This window comes from Bubalus bubalis, chromosome 17 (assembly GCF_019923935.1).
Source record: "Bubalus bubalis isolate 160015118507 breed Murrah chromosome 17, NDDB_SH_1, whole genome shotgun sequence".
NCBI classification, from domain to species: domain Eukaryota; kingdom Metazoa; phylum Chordata; class Mammalia; order Artiodactyla; family Bovidae; genus Bubalus; species Bubalus bubalis.
In genome coordinates, this window is record NC_059173.1 from 8,544,617 (window position 1) to 8,564,654 (window position 20,038).

The following is a 20,038-nucleotide window of genomic DNA, read 5'->3' on the forward strand; positions in this document are numbered from 1 at the left end:
CATCAGCCCTCCAAGAACCCCCCTTCTTCCTCCCTCCCTCTCCGAGGCCTGTCCACGGGGACTTGGGGTCAGCCAGAAAAGTCAGGCAACTTGTCAGGGACCAGAGCAAGGGGAGGTGAGGTCTCCCAACCTGGCTGGGATTCAGCCCCTGAGAGCGCCGGCGGGTGCCCAGCCCCACCCCTTGTGCCCTGTCCGTCCCTTCAGACTTTGACCCTGAGCTCCAGTCCGGGCCGAGGACAGGATGCCCCAGAATCGGGAGCCTCCCTTCAGGAGATAGGACCCTGGGCCCACAGCAGCTGCCTCTTTGCTGCAGAGATTTGGCACGCCAGGTGACTGGGGGCAGGGGTAGGGGCACAAAAGATCTGAGCGTTCCTCCGGTGTCGGCAGAGAAGGTCCACATTAGAGCCTGACGCAGGTGACAACCTTGCAGGGACCACAGGTAAGTGCCTTCACCTCTCCAAGCCTCAGTGTCCTCATCTAGAACATAGGGATCATAACTCACCTCTTCCAGGGTTAACCTGGATATTAAAAGAGGTGATAACTACAGAGGGCTTAGCACAGAACTCGGCACGTAGCAAGTACTCAATAAAAGGTTAATTATTATTTGGGAGGCTGGGAGCAGTGGCCTGGTTATCCAGCATTGATAGTATATGTTTCATTTTAAAAATAAACTCTGAAACTTTGTAAGAGGTAGCCATAGGGAGCTAATTATATTTATTCAGATAACTCACCTGTGACTTGATTTAAAAACAAAACAAGTCTTTCCTGTTTTTTGCACATGCAGCCATCAAAGGCATGAGCTGCTTCAAGGTCTGTTTTGGGGACAAGGGAGGTTATAAGTAAACTATTAGAAGACTGGAAAGTAAACACACTGTCATATGCCAATTTCTTGATGGCTGCCTAAGAGATCTATGGTGCAGCCCAGGAAGCTCAGACAGAACTGGGTCCAGATCTAAACTCTGTGCCACACCGGCTGTGTGACTTTAAGGGAGTGACTTCCTGTCTCTGAACCTCAGTCCCCAGTCTGTAGAACCTCTCAGAGCAGTTGCGAGGATAAAGTAAGAGGATGTCTGTACTGCTTCTGTGTGTGTCTGGCAAGTGGCATACGGCCAGAATTCCCTTCATGCTCCACGGATAGGTAGACATTATAATTATACACACACACACACACAAATGTAACTACCCCAGCTGTTTGTGTCTTGCTGAATGTACACTCCAAGCATGTTTGGTTAAACTAACAGCATAAAGCAGAAGACAGGAACACTAATAGAAACATCAGTAACAATAAGAAAATGGTTGAAGGATAACAGAGCTGTGTGCAAACCGAGTCAAAGACCTAATTACCCACATGCATAAATGGTTTCACCCAAGGCTGGCTCTGTTAGATCCTACAGTCTGACTGCCGATTCTGATAAGGACCTTATCCATTTACGGTCCACTTTAATACATGCAGAAACACTCAGTTCCTGCACTAGTATCAAATCTGATTCATTTATTCGACTGAGATAATTGATTTAGGACACATTTTCTGTGCCTACCACCAACACACTAAAAATTCCTACACTCATTGAATTTCATGTTTGGTTTTTCTTTTTATGCAGAAAAAAAAAAACAAAAACCAGAAGCTTTGGCTGTTACTCTTCACCTGCTTGATTTCATGTTTTTTTTCAAATTGTGGGATTAACACATAGGCTTGTGAGTCAAGTCAGCCTGAGCTCTGCTTCTTACCAGCAGGTGCCTGAACCTCAGTCACCTCATCTGTAAAATGGGCATGATGACAACCCCGAGGGTTGTTAGAAGATTAAAGGAGATAATGCATGTTAAGTTCTTAGCACGATGAGGGACACATACTAAGAGTTGAAAAGCTCGCAGCTGCTACTGTTTCTCCCCATTGCCAGGTTTTTCCTTTCACAGAGACTTTTTAACCCCAAAACTCTACAAATCTTTTGATCACAAATGTGTGAGTTTGGCTGAGTGGACCCTCTTCTGTGAGCCTCAGTTTCTTCTTCTGCATGATGCTATCGTGCTTATCTTTAAGATTTTAGACACTGGAGAAACTGAGCTCCATGCTGTTACCTGTCCCTCTTTGCAATGGCCAGTAGGTTTTAGAACTTGCTCTGGGTCCTGCCTCATGTTCTTCTCTTGGGCACCTGCCTTCAATTCCAACCAGAGGCTTTGCCATCCCTGAGCAGCCTTGTTACTGGAGACATGCCATGTGACTGCTTTGGTCTGAAGTCCCTTTCTCCCTGCCCAGAGATCTCTCACTCAGTCAAGTGAAGTGACTTACCCAGGGTCACACAGAGGGTGTGTGCCAGGCTGCCCAGCCCCCAGCCTGGGCTGTCACTGGTACCCCTGCACACCACAACGCCTCCCTCATTACAGGGAATTTTGGAAAATACAGGAAAAGCCTCTATTCCAGGCTTCTTATTGTCAAGGTACAAAAGTGGTCAAATCTCCAGAGTCTATGTAGAGACAGAAAGCCCAGAGAGGGGAAGTAACTTGGCCAAGGTCACACAGCAAGCCAGTAGTGAAGCCAGATCTGACTCCCCTTGCTGTCTTCTCCAGACCCAGTGTTCTTTCCCTTGTTATTCTCAAGGTGCTGGGGGACAGAAAGAGGTCACTACAGATTGAGGCCGGGCCCCATACCAGGAACTTTCACCAGGCTTGTTATTCAATCTTCAGGCTGACCCGGAAGATGAGGGTTAACCCTATTTCACGGCTGAAGAGATTGGATCTCCTGAGGCAAGGGGTGGAGGAGACGGTGAGGGGGTCCCTGAGCAGGTCCCCCTGCCACCAAAACCAGGCTCGCGGCTGGAAGGAGAATCACCCAGAGGACGATGCTTTTCCGTTTTTTGGTTTTATCTCCAACTTGGCTGCTGAAACCCCAACAGAGTCCAGTTCTTGTGGGCTGGAGCCGTTTCTCCTTTATAAAACTAGGCCATATTGAGAATGTCCTGCCGTTCAGGGCCACGGGCCGCAGTTGCCAGGAGGCAAGGTCCGTGGGAGGAGAGTTGTGAGCAAAGAGGAGGGAAAGTTGAATTTGGCCCTTCTGGGCACAAAAAGTCCCCTTGTTCTGCCTTAGCAGGAGCCGGCAAAATATTTCCCTGCTGTGCACGGACCAAGCAGCTTCAAGGTCAAAAGCTGCTAGGTCTTCTAAATTTCTGAGGACACCCAGCAGCCCAGTATCCCCAGGCAGGCCTGGAGGTGATGCACTCTGAAGGTCTGAGTTCTGAGGCCAAAAAATGCATCCCAGATACTCACAGCTGCCAGCCTGGCACACAGTAGGTGTGCAGTAAATGTGTATCGAGTTTACTTGAATTAAAATGAAATCCTGGCAGCACCATTTACTGGCTGTGTGACCTTCTGTAAGCTACTCCACCTCTCTGAGGCTTTGTTTCCTTATCTGTAGAATGGGATCAATAACCCCAGCCCCTAACTCTTAAGAATGTGGGAGATTTAAGTGCAGTGACGCACAAGAAGTGTTTAGCACAGGGCTGGCCCACAGTAGGTGCTCCAGAAATGTCAGGAAATCGCTTCTTTTGCCCTGGACACTGTGTTAATCTTTTTACATTTGCTGCCTTGTGAAAACTTCCATCTACTCTCTGAGGCATGAGTTAGTTTTCTCATTTCTCCAGAGAAAGAGTTTGAGTCTTGAGAGGCAGCTTACCCAAGGTCATGGCCAGCAGACAGCAGAGCTGAGACCTGAGATTTGAAGTGCATTGTCCTAACCACTGGACTTCCCTGGTAGCTCAGATGGTAAAGAATCAGCCTGCAGTGTGGGAGGCCCAGGGTTCAATTCCAAGGTTGGGAAGATCCCCGCTGCCCCTGGAGAAGTGAATGGCTACCCACTCCAGTATTCTTGCCTGGAGAATTCCACGGACAGAGGAGCCTTGAGGGCTACAGTTTATGGGGTTGCAAAGAGTCAGACACGATTTATAGACTAAACACACACACACACACTATCTTAACCACTAGACTACCTAGCCAACAGCTGGGCTAGGCACTCTGCTGTGTACTTTTTATTCTCCCAGCCTGGGGACAGGATATTCGAGGAGGCTCCCCAGAGAAAGCTGCATCATTTACTGGCTGTGTGGCCTTAGGCAAGTGGCTTTGCCTCTCTGGACCTCAGTTTTCCCCTGGGTAAGGGTCAACAAAAGGACCAAGTATAAAAAGGGCTGGGCAGTGTCAGGCATCTTCTAAGCCATTAGTGGGTGGTGATGATAACGATGAAGGTGACGGTGAGGGTGGCCCACCTCAACCCTTCCTTCCCGCAGGCTGGCACGATGCGCGTGGTCGTGATCGGAGCGGGCGTCATCGGGCTGTCCACCGCCCTCTGCATCCATGAGCGCTATCGCTCGGTCCTGCAGTCGCTGGATGTGATGGTCTATGCAGACCGCTTCACCCCACTCACCACCACCGACGTGGCTGCCGGTCTCTGGCAGCCCTACCTCTCGGAGCCCAGCAACCCACAGGAGGCGTGAGTGAGGGTCCTAGCGGGTGGTCGGGGCAGAGTCTGCAGAGAGGATGTCCCCTCTCAGAGTTCCTGTCCCCAAGAATGACTCTTCCTGGAGGCTTTGTCCTGACGTGCTGTAAAGACAATACTAACACATATTAAGTCCTTGCTGTGTGCCAGACAGATGCTACACTTAACCGTGGCCGAAAGGCCAAGAAGCCATGTGTGTCAGACAGATGAAGGTTTTGTCTCCATCTCTTCCTTAAACTGGGCGGCAGTCAGTGCCCAGTGCATCCGGCTATCAGGAAGACGTCTAAGTGGGTGGATTGATGTTCAAGTTTAGCAAAGAAGTGGCAGAGGTCATTGTTTCAGTTTAGAAACTGCCGACTGCTTCAACACAGGAACCCTCAAATGAGTATTGGCTCGATTAGAAGTTTCATCTTCATGCCCCTAAATTATGAAACCAATATTCCTGATCAGTGGGTGGCAATTCAGGGGCCTGACCTCCTTCCATCTCATGGCTCTGTCATCCTGCTCATGGCTTTCAATGTTGCCAGGAGCCAGTGAATGACTGCGGAAGGAGAGAGCATGAGGGCCACTAGGGAGGAGTCTTTAGAGTCCATTGGCCAGAATGCAGCCACATGGCTGCAGCCACCCCTAACTGCAAGGGAGTCTAGGAAACGTGGTCGAGCTGTGTGCCCAGGAGAAAGATAAAGCGTTTGGAAGCGGTGAGCGATGTCTGGGCGTTTATGGGCGGGGGGTGAGGTGGGTGGGGAATTCCCAGAGAGAGAGCCTGAACCACGGGACTCACAGTCCCTAAAGCAGTCAAAGCTTTCATTTAAACTGGAAGCTACATGATCCCAAGCTGGAGGTGGGCTCCAAATATTCATGGTTGTGATGGAACATTCTTTTTTGTCTTTTTTTTTTTTTTGCCACTTAATTTTTTTAATTAAAGGATATTTGCTTTACAGAATTTTGCAGTTTTTCTGTCATACATCAACAAGAATCAGCCATAGGTACACCCATGTCCCCTGCCTCCTGAACCTCCCTTCCATCTCCGTACCCATCTCCCCCTTCTAGATTGTCACAGGGCCCGTGTTTGAGTTCCCTGAGTCACACAGTAAATTCCCACTGGCTGTCTATTTTACATATGGTACTTAAATTTCCATGTTACTGTCTCCATACATCTCACCGTCTCCCTGCTCACCTCCCGCGGTGTCCTTAGGTCTGTTTTCTATGTCCGTTTCTCCATTTCTGCTCTGAAAATTGGAGCATTTTTTAAAAAAATTTTAATTGAAGTATAGTTGATTACAATATTGTTTTAATTTCTGCTGTAGAGCAAAGTGATTCAGTTATGTATTTATTTAATCTATATACATTCTTTTTTGAAAATATTCCTTTCCACTATGGCTTATCATAGGATACTGAGTATAGTGGGTGTGGTGCTCATGGTAAAGAACCTGCCTGCCAATGCAGGTGACATAAGAGATGCGGGTTTGATCCCCGGGTCAGGAAGACCCCCTGGAGGACAGCATGACAACCCACTCCAGTATTCTTGCCTGGAAAATCCCACGGACAGAGGGGTCTGGCAGGCTATGGTCCACAGGGTTGCAAAAAGTCGGACACAACTGAAGTGACTTAGCACGCGCATATGAGTATATTGTAGTTCCCCGTGCCATACAGTAGGACTTTGCTGTTTATCCACTCTACATATAATAACTTACATCTGCCACCCCCAGCCTCCCACTCCGCCCCTCCCCCAGCCCCTCTCCCTTGACAACCACAAGCCTGTTCTCTGTGGTCGTGGAGCATCCTTTGTCCTTCCTCTTTGTTAATGTCGAAATATGAAAAAGTTTATGGACGGTGACTAGCACTTGGGTCACTGCAGAGTGAATGGGGTGAATTTCTGGATTTGGACACATCCTACCAGCCTGAGCACAGTCCCGTGCAAGCTGACCCTGGGAGCTCTCTTGTCCAGCTCAGGGCATTAGGTGACCAAGACTCTGGGGGATCCTTTCAGGCACTGGAACCAGCAGACCTTCAACTATCTCCTGAGCCTCATCGGGTCTCCCAACGCCGCAAACATGGGCCTGGCCCCAGTCTCAGGCTACAACCTCTTCCGTGAAGCCGTTCCGGTGAGTGAGACGTCTTTGGCCATGAACCATACAGAGAACAGAGCCTTGATCACAGATCAAGGCGTGCCCAGGCAGGGTGGGAGGAGGGGGAGGTCCTTCAAGCCTCTTAGGCAGACTCCTGTGTTCAAAACAGGTTTGCTTTATGTTCTATCTTTGTGGGACTTCCCTGGTGATCCAGTGGTTAAGACTTGGCCTCCCAAAGCAGGAGGTGTGGGTTTGATCCCTGGTTGGGGAGCTAAGATACCACATGCCTCCTAGCCAAAAAACTACAACATAAAAGAGAAGCAATATTGTAACAAATTCAATAAAGACTTGAAAAAACAAATGGTCCACATTAAAAAAAAAAAGTCTTGAAAAAAGGAGAAAGAAATAACTAAGGTTTAAAAAAGTTCTATTTTTGCTTTAAAAATTATTTTTGTTTTCCATTTTATTATTAAACTGCCTTCTAAGAGTGATTATTTAAAAAAAGAGAGAGAGAGAGTGACTATTAACACCATTATACAGACAAGAAAACTAAGTCTCGGAGAATTCAAGGTGGTCAGTGGTGAGGCCAAAATCTCCCCCTACTGGGTTGTCTGACCCTTCCCTCTGCAACTTCCCCCTCTCATCCCTTGGTGATCTTCACTGTCACCCCTTTTTTTCCTCCCCTATTTATGACCCTACCATATCATTCATCCTTAGCCTTATTCTTACCCTCACGTAGCACCACAGTTAAGAACATGGACTCTGAAGCCCTACTGTGTGGGTTCAAATCTCAGTGCCACCGTTTATTAGCTGGGTGACCAGAGACAACTTATTTAAACTCTCTGAGCCTCAGTGGGCCCATCTATAAAATGGGACTAAAAACAGCATCTACCTCAATGGATTGTTGTGAAGATTAAATGGATTGGTATGAGTAAAATGCTTGGAACAGCGCCTTACACATGGTAAACATTACACAAGTCTTTGTTATTATCACTCTTGTTGATGTTCATCCATCTCTGTGCTGCCTTCTTTTCTTCCTCTAAAGGACCCTTACTGGAAGGATATGGTTCTGGGATTTAGGAAGCTGACTCTCAGAGAGCTGGACATGTTTCCTGATTACAGGTAAGATTATTGTCATGGGTGAAGGAGCTGAGGCCACACAATTGAGATAGACTTATAGGGACTATGGTTTAATTGCTAAGCTGTGTCCGACCCTTGTGACCTCATGGACTGAAGTCCGCCAGGCTCCTCTGTCCATGAGATTTTCCAGGCAAGAATACTGGAGTGAGTTGCCATTCCCTTCTCCAGGGGATCTTTCCAACCCAGGGATCAAACTCTGGTTTCCTGCATTGGAGGCAGATTCTTTACTGACTGATCTACCAGGGAAGCCCAAATTTCCTGTTCCATTCCAGGCCTAGAGCCCCTGGGAGTCTGATCTCTCAGTGTTCTGTCCAACTCCTTATGGAAACCCACCTATCCACACTGTGCCTTAGACTATGATGGTAGGGGATATGGATACAGATCTCAAGCCCAGAAGTTCCATTTGTTGTTGCTGAGTCTTGTCTGACTCTTTTACGATCCCATGGACTGTAGCCCGCCAGTCTCTGCTGTCCATGAGATTTTCCAGTCAAGAATACTGGGGTGGGTTGCCATTTCCTTCTCTAGGGGATCTTCCCGACTCATGGATTGAACCCACATCTCCTGCATTGGCAGGTGGATTCTTTACCACTGAGCCACCAGGGAAGCCCCTGGAAGTTCCATACCGCTTTCCTATTTTGTAGATGAGAAAACTGAGCTTCAGAAAGACCAAGTCACTTCCCCAGGTCACACAAGCAAAGTGACCACAATAGGATTTCAACCCTGTCCAAACCCCTCTATTCTTTTCTCTACAGCCTGATGCTTCTATGATCCTCTCCTCACCTCGCTCCATGTCTGAATCTTCTCTACAGATTCACATCAATTTCCACTTGCACACCCCAATGTCAAGGAGGGCTTTGATAGAAAATATGTCTTTGCTTTGAGCTGAAAAACTCGCTTTCCCCTTGAAAGCGATTTCAAGAACCATCACCTGATGGTCCCTGCTCTACCCTTTTATGTCCCAAGAGAATGTGACAGCCACCCCTATTTGATAGCCTTCAAATACAACTCTGATTCCAATCCTCTCTTCCCACCTTTTGCCTCCTGTGAGTCTAGCTATGGTTGGTTCAACACAAGCCTGATTCTGGAAGGGAGGATGTATCTGCAGTGGCTGACTGAAAGGTGAGATTTTCAGCTTCATTTTGAAGAAAGCAGCTCCCAGGAACGAGGGTTGTAGTGAATGACAGTTCATGGGATTTATCTTTGTACTGTGTGCGTGCTCAGTCACTCAGTCATGTCCGACTCTTTGCGACCTCATGGAGTGTATAGCCTGCCAGGCTCCTCTGTCCATGGGATTTCCCAGGCAAGAATACTGGAGCAGATTGCCATTTCCTTCAGGGGATCTTTCCAACCCAGGGATTGAACCCGAATCTCCTGTGTCTCTTGCAGGCAGTTTCTTTACCCCTGCGCCACCTGGTAAGCCCTAAATGTTGATGAAAACCTTTAGGTTTGGTGGGAGCTATCCTTGGTCCTGACCACCTCTGTGCAGTAGGACAGTGCATTCCACACCTGGTTGAAACCACTCGAGAAGCTTTTTACATGTGATATTTATTGTCAGCCTCACCAAAATCTGTGATGTTAGTGTAATAGTTTTAAATATATTCTCCTAAGTTTTTCCAGATATATAGACACCATCATCAAGCATAAGTTGGCTTTTATTTTTATACCTCACATTTGTTTTTTGTCTGACTGCTCTGGCCAGTACCTCCAGAACAACACTAATGAATGCAGATGATAGTAGATGTCCCTGTCTTGCTCCTTTTGTTGATAAGAATCCTGTAGTATTCTCAATTAGCAAACATTAGCTTGAGAGATATATCTGTATCTATATCCACAAACATTCATATTAAGGAAGATTCCATAAATTTCCTGTATGTTATTATTTTATTAATATTTAAAAATCTGGAATGGATGGTGACTTTCCTCAAATGACTTGGGAAGGTTTTAAAAATAAAAATTTCAGGACCCCACTTTATAGCTACTGATCAGATTCTCTGGGGTGGGGCTCAGAAATTTATATTTTAAAAAGTCCTCTGAGTGACTGTAATCATCAACCAGGTTTGGAAATCATTGTATCAAAACATGGTTACATCTCCTAGCCTGAGGACACTCATGACTCCTGTCCAGCCTCTCCAGGGAAGAGTGTCCCCAGTTTTTCTACTGATATCTTGAGGAAACTATGAGGGTAAAGTAATTACGAGATTGTGCTTCAGCTTGTACAGTGTTTTACTTCCTATTCTCCTAATGTTTCTACTAGTATTCCTAATAGTGACATACGTTTTTTCCCTCTGTGAAATTTAAGGGGAGAGGTGGGTGTCCCCAGCCCACCCCCTTCCTCACGCTCTGCTGCTGACAAAGGAGCATGTGGTATTGATCCAACCCTGCCCATCCTCCACTCTGCATCTCATCCCCTTTGATAATACAGAGCAGCATCACGGGTAGTAAGAGTTTCGGTTTCGATTGGGTTTCGGTCCCAATCCCATCACTGACTCACAATGCGACCTTCAACAAGGCCCTTCTTCCATCTCCATCTGCTCAACGAGGGGCGTGGACCATCTCAGGTTTCCCAAGGGACATTTCAGAGGCCACTGATCCATTAAGGTGCTAATGAACCGACTGGACTATATAGTCATATTCTCAAGGAGCATCTTGTAGGACTAACACACTCAAAAGTTTCTTTGGGAAATGTCCGCCCCCCGCCCCCACCGTCCTCAGAGAACTGAATGCTTGATTTTTGGATGTGTTTGATCATCCCAGGTTAACTGAGAGAGGAGTGAAATTCTTCCTGCGGAAGGTGGAGTCTTTTGAGGAGGTGAGCTGAAGGGCCAGAATGGGCTGGGTGTGGGAGAGAGGAAAAGAAGGGAGGCCTTTGCTTCCTGTTACAGGGTTGGGGAAGGCCTTCTCAGGCTCCCAGGATTCCTGTGAGGCCTGTCCCAGACTTTAGGCCTATTTTTAATCCCAGAAGGACTTGGGCATTCTGCCTTGATGTGAGTGGCAGAAGCAAAGGAACAGTGGAACCATGGTGGCCATGGTGGCCATTAGGGGCTAATCTGTGTCTGGGCCTCAGTGGATTTTAGGGCCAGAGAGCTGGCTGCCTCTTCTCGCTATCAGCCACAGCCCACTCCTCAAGTTCTAGATGTTTGGCTGCTTCTTATCAACATCTGGGGTGATGTTGATACAAAACAAAGTGACTTAGGTCCAGAGTGACACCACCATCCCTAATAATGATAGTAGCATGCACCATTAGCAGGCCCTGGCTATGTACTAGGAGCTTTGCTGTATCACTCAGTCCCAGCACCCAGAAAAGTGCTTAGCACATGGGAGACTCTTGGTCCTTGCATGCGTGCATACTTAGTTGTGTCCACAACTCTTTGCGATCCCATGGACTGTAGCCCACCAGGCTCCTCTGTCCATGGGATTTTCCAGTCAAGAATACTGGAGTGGGTTGCCCTTTCCTCCTCCAGGGAATCCCCTGGAGGAGGGTGTGGCAACCTGGGTCGAGGAGATCTTTCCAACCCAGGGATTGAACCCACGTCTCCTGCTTTGGCAGGTGGATTCTTTACCACTGAGCAACCAGGGAAGCCCCCTTGGTACCTACTAAAATAAAAGAGCATCTGCTCTAGGTCAAGCCCTGATGGGCACTTGGAATGCATACTTGAATTAGACACAGCTCTCATTCCCAAGGGGCTCAGAGTCCAGTGTGGCAAATACTAGCTTGTGAACAATACCAGTGTGTTTCAGGAGTGACCTATAAGGAGAGTCACTGGGGCTGGGCTGGGAGTTTGGGTACCCATGATGCTACATCTTTGAGTTATGGAGCATCGAATACAAATGCATGGAGCTACAGCTTCCAACGTGCCTTCTGCAGATGTCTTGGCAGAGAAGGAGGCAAGAGAATTAAATAAAAAGGCGGCAGGAGGGAGAAAACTATCTCTGCATCCTTTCTGACTTCTTCTGGAGGGTTCCAAGAAGGTTTCCCCCTTCTGTAGTACTCCTTTCCAAACACATTATAGCATTTATATCACACTGGAAGAACCAGCAGCCTATCTATGAACCGATAGTACCAGCCCCATTTAATAGCTAAGGAAGCTGAACCTTGTGGAAGGAATGGGGCATTTCTGAGGTCACACAGTAGGTAAATGGCAGGGCAGTATTGGAGGCAGGTCCATGGATTCCTCATTGAGCCCCACTCCCTAGCTGTTCCACAGGGAGCAGGGAGCTGCAGGGTGGAAGAAGCCAAGGGATCCTAGGGTCCTCAACCCCTTTCAACCCACCTGCCCTGTTGATTGCTACCAGGTGGTAAGAGAAGGCACCGATGTGATTATCAACTGCACTGGGGTGTGGGCTGGGGCGCTGCAACCAGATCCCCTGCTGCAGCCAGGCCGAGGGCAGATCATTAAGGTAAGTCTGAAGGTGAGGGATGAGCTCTTGCTGATAGATTGGTTCTGCCTGCTTATTTCATCTGTAAAGATAGAGGCTGAATCGGGAACTTCTGAGAGAGGAACCCCCAGCCAGTCTTCAGGGAATTTGCATGTTAAAGAAACAAGAAGAACCAAGAACACAACCCTCCCAAACATACTCTTTTTTTTTTTGGCAGAATTCTTAATAGTAAAACATGTATATGCGTGTATTTGTTCATACATGGGAGCTGCATGTGCCAGTATCCAAATAAAAAGAGCATACGTTTATGAAATGTCTGCTAAATGCCAAACACAGACCCAAGCACCTCATCGTGTTAATTAATTTGACCCTCACAGGAACCTTTTGAGATGGGTACTATCACATCACCATTACCATCTTACAGATGGGAAAACTGAGGCATGGAGGGATTAACATGTACAAGTCCATACATATCATAGTAATTAGTGGAACTGGGATTAGAACCCAGGCGCCTGAGTGTGTAAGCATTGTTCCACCCCACCTCTCACCGTGTACATCTGTCTATGTGTGAGGCATGCCTATTTGTGAGTATGTGTGCTTATGTGTGCCCATGTGAGCATACACGAGTGTGTTCATAGGTACGTGCGTTCCCAAGGTGAGCGAACGTGTGTGTGCATTTACACATGTGTGTTGGGCTTCTCTGTGGATGAGAATGTATGATGCTTTGGGGACCAGAGGTGATTCTCCATTAGGACAGCTCTTCCTGCAAAAGTAAGCAGTCAAGCGCAGACTTGGGACAGAGGGGTCATGGGAGGGCCAAGGGATGACTGTGCCACTCCTGCCAGAACATATGGTCATAAAGGGACCAGGGGAAGGGAGCCCACTGATCTGACTCCTGATGAGACTTCTCTGTCCTCAATCAACAGGTGGATGCGCCATGGTTGAAACACTTCGTTATCACCCATGACCCTGAGAGAGGCATCTACAAGTCTCCATACATCATCCCAGGGTAAAAAAAAAATCTGACATTGTAGGGCTAAGGAGGGAGAGTAACTTCCTGCTCTTTTTGTGTCCTTGCTGCTTGCCCCAGGGCTCTTGCTTAATCTTTTCAGGTTTTTTTTTTCTCCAATGTTTTTAAGTGAGGCTGAGCAAAAATTCAATCCCTGAGAAGGCAGGACTCAGCCTTACCTGGGCTCTATCTTGAACCTGATTTGGGATGACAGTTGCGATGAGGCTGGAGACAAAGGTAGTGGATGCGAACGGCAGTGACATGAGCAGCGTTGTGAATGGCCATAGAGGGAGTGGTGGTGGGGCTGATGATGATAGTATTGTCGATGGAGGGATGGTGGGAGCGGGGATCAGTCCAGCTCAATTGCTCAGTCGTGTCCGACTCTTTGTGACCTCACGGACTGCAGCACGCCAGGCTTCCCTGTCCATCACTAACTCCTGGAGGTTGCTCAAACTCACGTGCATTGAGTCGGTGATGCCATCCAACCATCTCGTCCTCTGTCGTCCCCTTTTCCTCCTGCCTTCAATCTTTCCCGGCATCAGGGTCATGTTATAGATGAGGAGACCAGTGTGGATGATGGATGGTAGTGAGTGGGAATTGGGGGTGGTAGTTGGTGCTGATGTAGATGACACTATTCATGTTGACTTTTAATAGTGTTGCAGGGACTTCCCTGGTGGTCCAGCGGCTAAGATTCTGTGCTCCCAATGCAAGGGGGTCGACTTTGATCCCTGGCTGGGGAACGAGATTCCGCATGCCACAACAGTCAAAGATCCCATGTGCCACAACTAAGACCTGGTGCAGCCAGATTTTTAAAAATGTGGCAGTCACAACAGTCTCAAAGGCCACGTTAATGGTGTGGCTGTGCTGACTGCCTCAATGGCAATTTTAGTGGTGCGGCAGAGATGATAGCGTTCATGCAATGCTAATGGTGGCGGTAGAGACGGTGAAAGGAGTGGACGGTGACGACATGTTAATGGGAGCAAGGAAGGCAGTAGCGAAGATGATGTTGTTGATGGAGAAGACAGCGTTTTCCCCAGTATTGCTGAGATGTCATTGACATATAACACTGTGTACGTTTAAGATGTCCAACATGATGCTGTGATACATGTATGTACTGTGAAATGATCACCACAATAAGGTTAGTTGACACATCCATCTCATCACATAATTATAGTTTTGTGTATGTAAGTAGATACGTACATATGTATGTAGATCTTGGTGAGAATATTTAAGATCTACTCTCTTAGCAACATTCAAGGATATATTACAGTATTGTTAACGATCATTATCATGCTGTACATTAGAAGGGATGACAATAAAGACAGTGATGGTAATGGTGAGGGTGGAGATGGTGGTGCCATCAATGGCAATTGTAGCGATGTTGGTGTTATTAGTAGGGATGATAGTGTTTGGGGTTTTTTGAGCTTTTTATATTTAATATTTTAGTTTTATTGAGTCTAGTTGACTTACAATATTGTGTTAGTTTCAGGTGTACAGCAAAGTGATTCAGTTATACTTACACATATATTCATTCTTTTTTAGGCTCTTTCCTCATTTATTTTAACACAGAATATTGAGTAGAGTTCCCTGTGCTACACAATAGGGCCTTCTTGGTTATCTATGTTATAGTGTGTGTGTATGTGTGTGTGTTTGTTCATCCCAAGCTCCTGATTTATGCCTTCCCCTCCATTTCCCCTTTGGTAACCATAAGTTTGTTTTCAATATCTGTGGGATTATAATGCTGATCTAGGTAAACACGGGAATAAGGGTAAGCATGGCAATGACTCCTCCCCACTTATCTCAAAGGCTTCATTTTCCTTCATCTTTGACCTTGTTCACTTTATCCAGGCTCCAGGCAATAACCCTTGGCGGCATCTTCCAGCTGGGGAACTGGAGTGAAACAAATAATATCCCAGACCACAACACCATTTGGGAAGGCTGCTGCAGACTGGAGCCCACACTGAAGGTAAGGTGGGGAGAGATTCTTGCTCTAGATCAGGATCCTAGCAGCTTGATGATCATAAGGAAACTTGAGGGTGGGAAGATACTGTGACTGGGACAATTGAGCAAAATAATTCCAAGAAGGGACTGACAGTGGAAGTCCTGCTGTGGGCCAATGAAACCTGTCTAGTCATGGCTAAGAGCTGCTCTCTCTTGAGGTGACATCCCACCCCCCAGACACCGTAGGCTGTCTTCCATGGAGCAGATGTACTTGTTGCAGAAATCTGTTTTCACATTTGTCTGCCGGTGGTGAAGGTGGGGGTGGAGTGGTTGGCGCTGGCGGCGAGGAAAGCACATGGGACTTCCCCGGCAGTCTGGTGCTTGGGACTCCACACTTCCACTGCAGGTGTGTGGGTTCTGTCCCTAGTCAGGGAACTAGGATCCTGCATGAAGTATGGCCTGGCCAGAAGAAAACCAAATCTGAACGTGGTGATAATGATGGTGATGAGACCATACTATGGTGGTGGCTGGTGGTGATGGTGGCTAATAAAAAACCATGACTGGTGGTGGTGGTGAGGTCCCAAAAGCTGTCTCGACCACCTACAAATGGCAACAGGGGAAAAAAAAATCCAGAGTTGAATTACCAATGCTTTTTTTTCCAGGATGCAAAAATTATCGGTGAATGTTCTGGCTTCCGGCCAGTACGCCCCCAGGTTCGACTAGAAAGAGAACAGCTTCGCTTTGGATCGCCAAACACAGAGGTATGTTTTCTTGGCAAGGAAAGCAATACTCTCTCCTGACACCTAAGAATGCACTGGCATTCTGAGGAATAGTCATACTGACTTCAGGCAGAGGCCATAATGGCTAATAGCCCCTCCTCTACAAATGGGGAAATTGAGGCCCAGCGATGGTAAAGGACATGCTCAAGGTCATACAGGGCAGTGCTCCCATCTGCTAAAGTCTGTGTGAAGTGGAAGGAAAAGGGGGCGTTTATTGAGCATCTACTTCATGTCCACGACAAGAACAACCCAATTGAATCTCCCCTACAGCTCTTTGGGACAGGGACGGTTGTCCCCATGCTTCAGATGGCAAACTGGGGTTCCCAGAGCTGGAATTCACTGGCCTCTGTCAGACCAGTGGTGAGGGCAAGGCTGGGAAGTAGTTTGAATTTGAATCCAGTGCCATTTCTCAGATGTCCATATTGGGTTGCCCATCATCTCTTTAGGACCCCCCTCATCTCCTCTCTTATGGGGTGGGAACTGGGCTTACCAAAAAGGTGAAAATTGTCTGGGGTTGAAGAAATCTGGGTCACCCTTCCTCCTTTATCCCGGTCATATGGTGTCTGTGTGTGGAGAAAAGTTTTGTGTATATAATATATGTGTACAGAGAATTGTGTGTCCATCTGTAAGAGAAGTTGTCTGTGCAGGGGTGGGGTGGGGGAGTTGGGGGGAGAGTCACATATAGAATGTAACTCCCTGTTAACGGTTTCAGCTTTGAAAAAGGCCTCTGGGGTCTAACCGCTCCCGAGTTCATCTATACGGTACCCCTGCTTTTCTTTCCTCCCAAGGTGGGTAGGAGAATCTACTTATTAATACAGGAGGTTCAGCTGTCTGGAGCAGTATGGGAATGAGAAAAGTGATATAGGGAACTTCAAATAATTTGATGTGGGGGTGAAGGAAATCTCTGATCAAGTTCTAGATGATTCAACTTTTTCTGTGCTGAGTACTCAAAGCAGGTCCACTTCCTAAGTAGAAAAGTCTAGAATGTTGAACTCCAGTTCCCCAAACACCCGCCCCTTACTGCTCTTCCTGGGGTCTGCCATCCCACCATGGTACCAAGAGAAGTTCTGATACCATCAGGCTTGGCCCAGGATTCTTCAGGAAGCTCCTGAATCTTCCAGGGCAGCCCAGAACTTCTCTCTTGCCTCTCCCAGGTCATCCACAACTATGGCCATGGAGGCTTCGGGCTCACCATCCACTGGGGCTGTGCCCAAGAGGTGGCCAAGCTCTTTGGGAAAATTCTGGAAGAAAGGAATTTGCTCAGGATACCACCATCCCACCTCTAAAGATGCCAGTGACCTCCGCCACCCCTCAATAACTCCCGGCTCCTCTCAGTCACTAAAAACTGTGCTCTATCACTTGCCCCAGTCCACCCCACCCCTGACTTCTTTCTGCAAGAAGCACAAGGTGAGAGGAAACCACAAGGTCAATTCCAAGAAGTGAGTATGGCTCTTCCAGTGGCCGAGGTATCTCTCTTGAGTCCACTTATATGGTGTCATTGCTTCCTTTTTCCTCCTAAGGTGGGTAGCAGAATCTATTAACATAGGTGGGTCACCTGTCTGGAGCAGGACAGCAGACATTAAGAAGTACAGCCAGAACCGTTACCCAGTGCATTCACAGAGGAAGGAAAGCTCAGAAAATCCAAGTGGAGAGACAGCTCTGAGTGAGGAGGGTTGAGGAAGCTTTGAGTGAGGAAGCTCTGAGTGAAGAGGGTTCATGAGGAAGCTCTGAATGAGGAAGCTCTGAGTGAGGAGGGTATGAGTGAGGAAGCTCTGAGTGAGGAGGGTATGAGGAAGCTCTGAGTGAGGAGGGTTGAGGAAGCTTTGAGTGAGGAAGCTCTGAGTGAGGAAGCTCTGAGTGAAGCTCTGAGTGAGGAGGGTATGAGGAAGCTCTGAGTGAGGAGGGTTGAGGAAGCTCTGAGTGAGGAAGCTCTGAGTGAGGAGGGTTGAGGAAGCTCTGAGTGAGGATGCTCTGAGTGAGAAGGGTATGAGGAAGCTCTGAATGAGGAAGCTCTGAGTGAGGAGGGTTGAGGAAGCTCTGAGTGAGGAGGGTTGAGGAAGCTCTGAGTGAGGAGGGTATGAGGAAGCTCTGAATGAGGAAGCTCTGAGTGAGGAGGGTATGAGGAAGCTCTGAGTGAGGAGGGTGTGAGGAAGCTCTGAGTGAGGAGGATGTGAGGAAGCTCTGAGTGAGGAGGGTGTAAGGAAGCTCTGAGTGAGGAAGCTCTGAATGAGGAAGCTCTGAGTGAGGAGGGTATGAGGAAGTTCAGTGTGAGGGAGGGTGTGAGGAAGCTCTGAGTGAGGAGGGTTGAGGAAGCTCTGAGTGAGGAGGGTATGAGGAAGCTCTGAGTGAGGAGGGTATGAGGAAGTTCAGTGTGAGGGAGGGTGTGAGGAAGCTCTGAGTGAGGAGGGTGTGAGGAAGCTCTGAGTGAGGAGGATGTGAGGAAGCTCTGAGTGAGGAGGGTGTAAGGAAGCTCTGAGTGAGGAAGCTCTGAATGAGGAAGCTCTGAGTGAGGAGGGTATGAGGAAGTTCAGTGTGAGGGAGGGTGTGAGGAAGCTCTGAGTGAGGAGGGTGTGAGGAAGTGCCGAGTGAGGGAGGGTGAGGAAGCTCTGAGTCAGGGAAAATGTGAAGAAATGCTGAGTAAGGAAGGATGTGAGGAAGCGCTGAGGGAGGGAGCTTGTGAAAAAATGCTGTGTGAGGGAGGGTCTGAGGAAGCCCTGAGTGAGGAATGCTGACTGAGGAGGGTGTGAGGAAGCTCTGAGTGAAGAGGCTCTGAGTGAGGAGGGTTAAGGAAGCAGTGCGTGAGGAGGGTATGAAGAAATGCTGAGTGAGGAGGGTATGAGGATGGCTGAGGGAGGGATGGTGTGAGGAAGCTCTGAGTGAGGGTCTGTGTGAGGAAGCGCTGCATGAAGAGGGGTGTGAGGAAGCTGTGTTAAGAGACAGTGAAAGTGGGAGTGTTTCCCAACACTCAGGAAGCTCTGAGTGTTGGAGGGTAGAAGAAGTGCTGAGTGCGGGAGCTCTGAGTGTGGAAGGCGTGAGGCATCTTTGAGTATGGCAGGGTGTGAGGTAGCTCTGAGGGAGGGAGCTCTGAGTTAGGGAGTGGAAGCTCTAGTGAGGAGGCTCTGAGTGAGGAAGGTTGTGGAGGCTGCTAGTGAGGGAGAGGGTGTGGAAAGCCTGAGTGTGGGGAGTCCTGAGTAAGGGTTAATGTGATGCAGCTCTGAACGAGTGAGGATGTCCCAACCTTGGTGCAGTAAGGCCACAGAAAGCACTTGAGGGAGCGCTGTAACAGATTTCATGGCAGGAGTAGGCCAAAGAGGTGAGACATTGAACAACATGTAATGCCTGTTCCACATCCATGCTAGAACCATGCTATCTTGATTACTTGTAGCTTTGTAGTAAGTTTTAAAATCCCAGCTGGGATTTTTGATAGGGATTTTGTTAAATTTATGAGGTCAATTTTAGGAGTTCTGATATGGACACCTTAACAGTTTTAAATCTTCAGATTCATGGTCATGGAATGTCTCTATTTTTTAGATCTTTCTTTCAGGATTGTTTTATAGTTTGTAAATGTCTTGGACTCTTGTTAAATTTATTCTGTTTTATCCTTTTTGATGCTATTGCGAGTAGAATTGTTTAATTCAGGAAGTGCTCTGTTTTCTGGCATGTGGGGGCAGGAATATTTGAAGTGGTTCATCATCAAATATTCTGGATTAATGGAGAATGATTATATGTGATGTATCTAGATGTTCAAATGTCAAGGAATCAGAATACAGTAAAGTACCAACAGTGACTAAGTCTGACTGTCATCATGGAATCTGGACTGTAATCATGAGGAGCCAGAAGGGACTTCAGAATGTTCTAGAGCTTTGGGATTGGCCTCCTGTGTGCCTCCCACAGCACTCTGCATCCCTCCATTAATGCCTGTATGGCTCTGTGTCCCAATGTGTAGTGTTTTCTCCACACTACACTATGAGTTCATGAACACAAGGATCATGTCTTAATTCTTTTCTGCATCCTCAGTGCTGAATATCATACCAATATATGGTGGATATTCCATATGCCACGACATAACCCATAACAGTTATAATCAACAGGCTTGAGAGTTCACCTATGTGCTGCTATGGGTTCCAGGCATACCGGTAATTGTGGGGACCAAAGCTGCCATGTTTGTACCTCTTGACCCCACCCCTCCCTGACCCAAGCAATTGGACCAATGCCGAACTGGACCAATCAACTTCCTCTC

At 47.6% G+C, this 20,038-nt stretch overlaps 1 protein-coding gene across 2 annotated transcripts; it reads left to right on the top strand.

Moving 5' to 3' along the window:
- Nucleotides 1-19,590, top strand: DAO (D-amino acid oxidase). Of its 2 annotated transcripts, none has more exons than XM_025267458.3 (11): nt 1-439; nt 4,275-4,477; nt 6,474-6,588; nt 7,598-7,674; nt 8,746-8,811; nt 10,447-10,501; nt 11,986-12,090; nt 12,996-13,078; nt 14,927-15,044; nt 15,682-15,780; nt 16,511-16,930. In XM_025267458.3, exons 2-11 carry the CDS (start codon nt 4,284-4,286, stop codon nt 16,514-16,516), a joined length of 918 nt encoding a protein of 305 aa, XP_025123243.2. In that variant the 5' UTR covers nt 1-439; nt 4,275-4,283; the 3' UTR covers nt 16,517-16,930. The 2 variants fall into 2 exon arrangements, with proteins under 2 accessions (XP_025123243.2, XP_006045089.2); XM_006045027.4 differs by lacking the exon at nt 16,511-16,930 and adding an exon at nt 16,953-19,590 and having other exon boundaries at nt 9-439.
- The last annotated feature ends 448 nt before the right edge of the window (nt 19,591-20,038 follow it).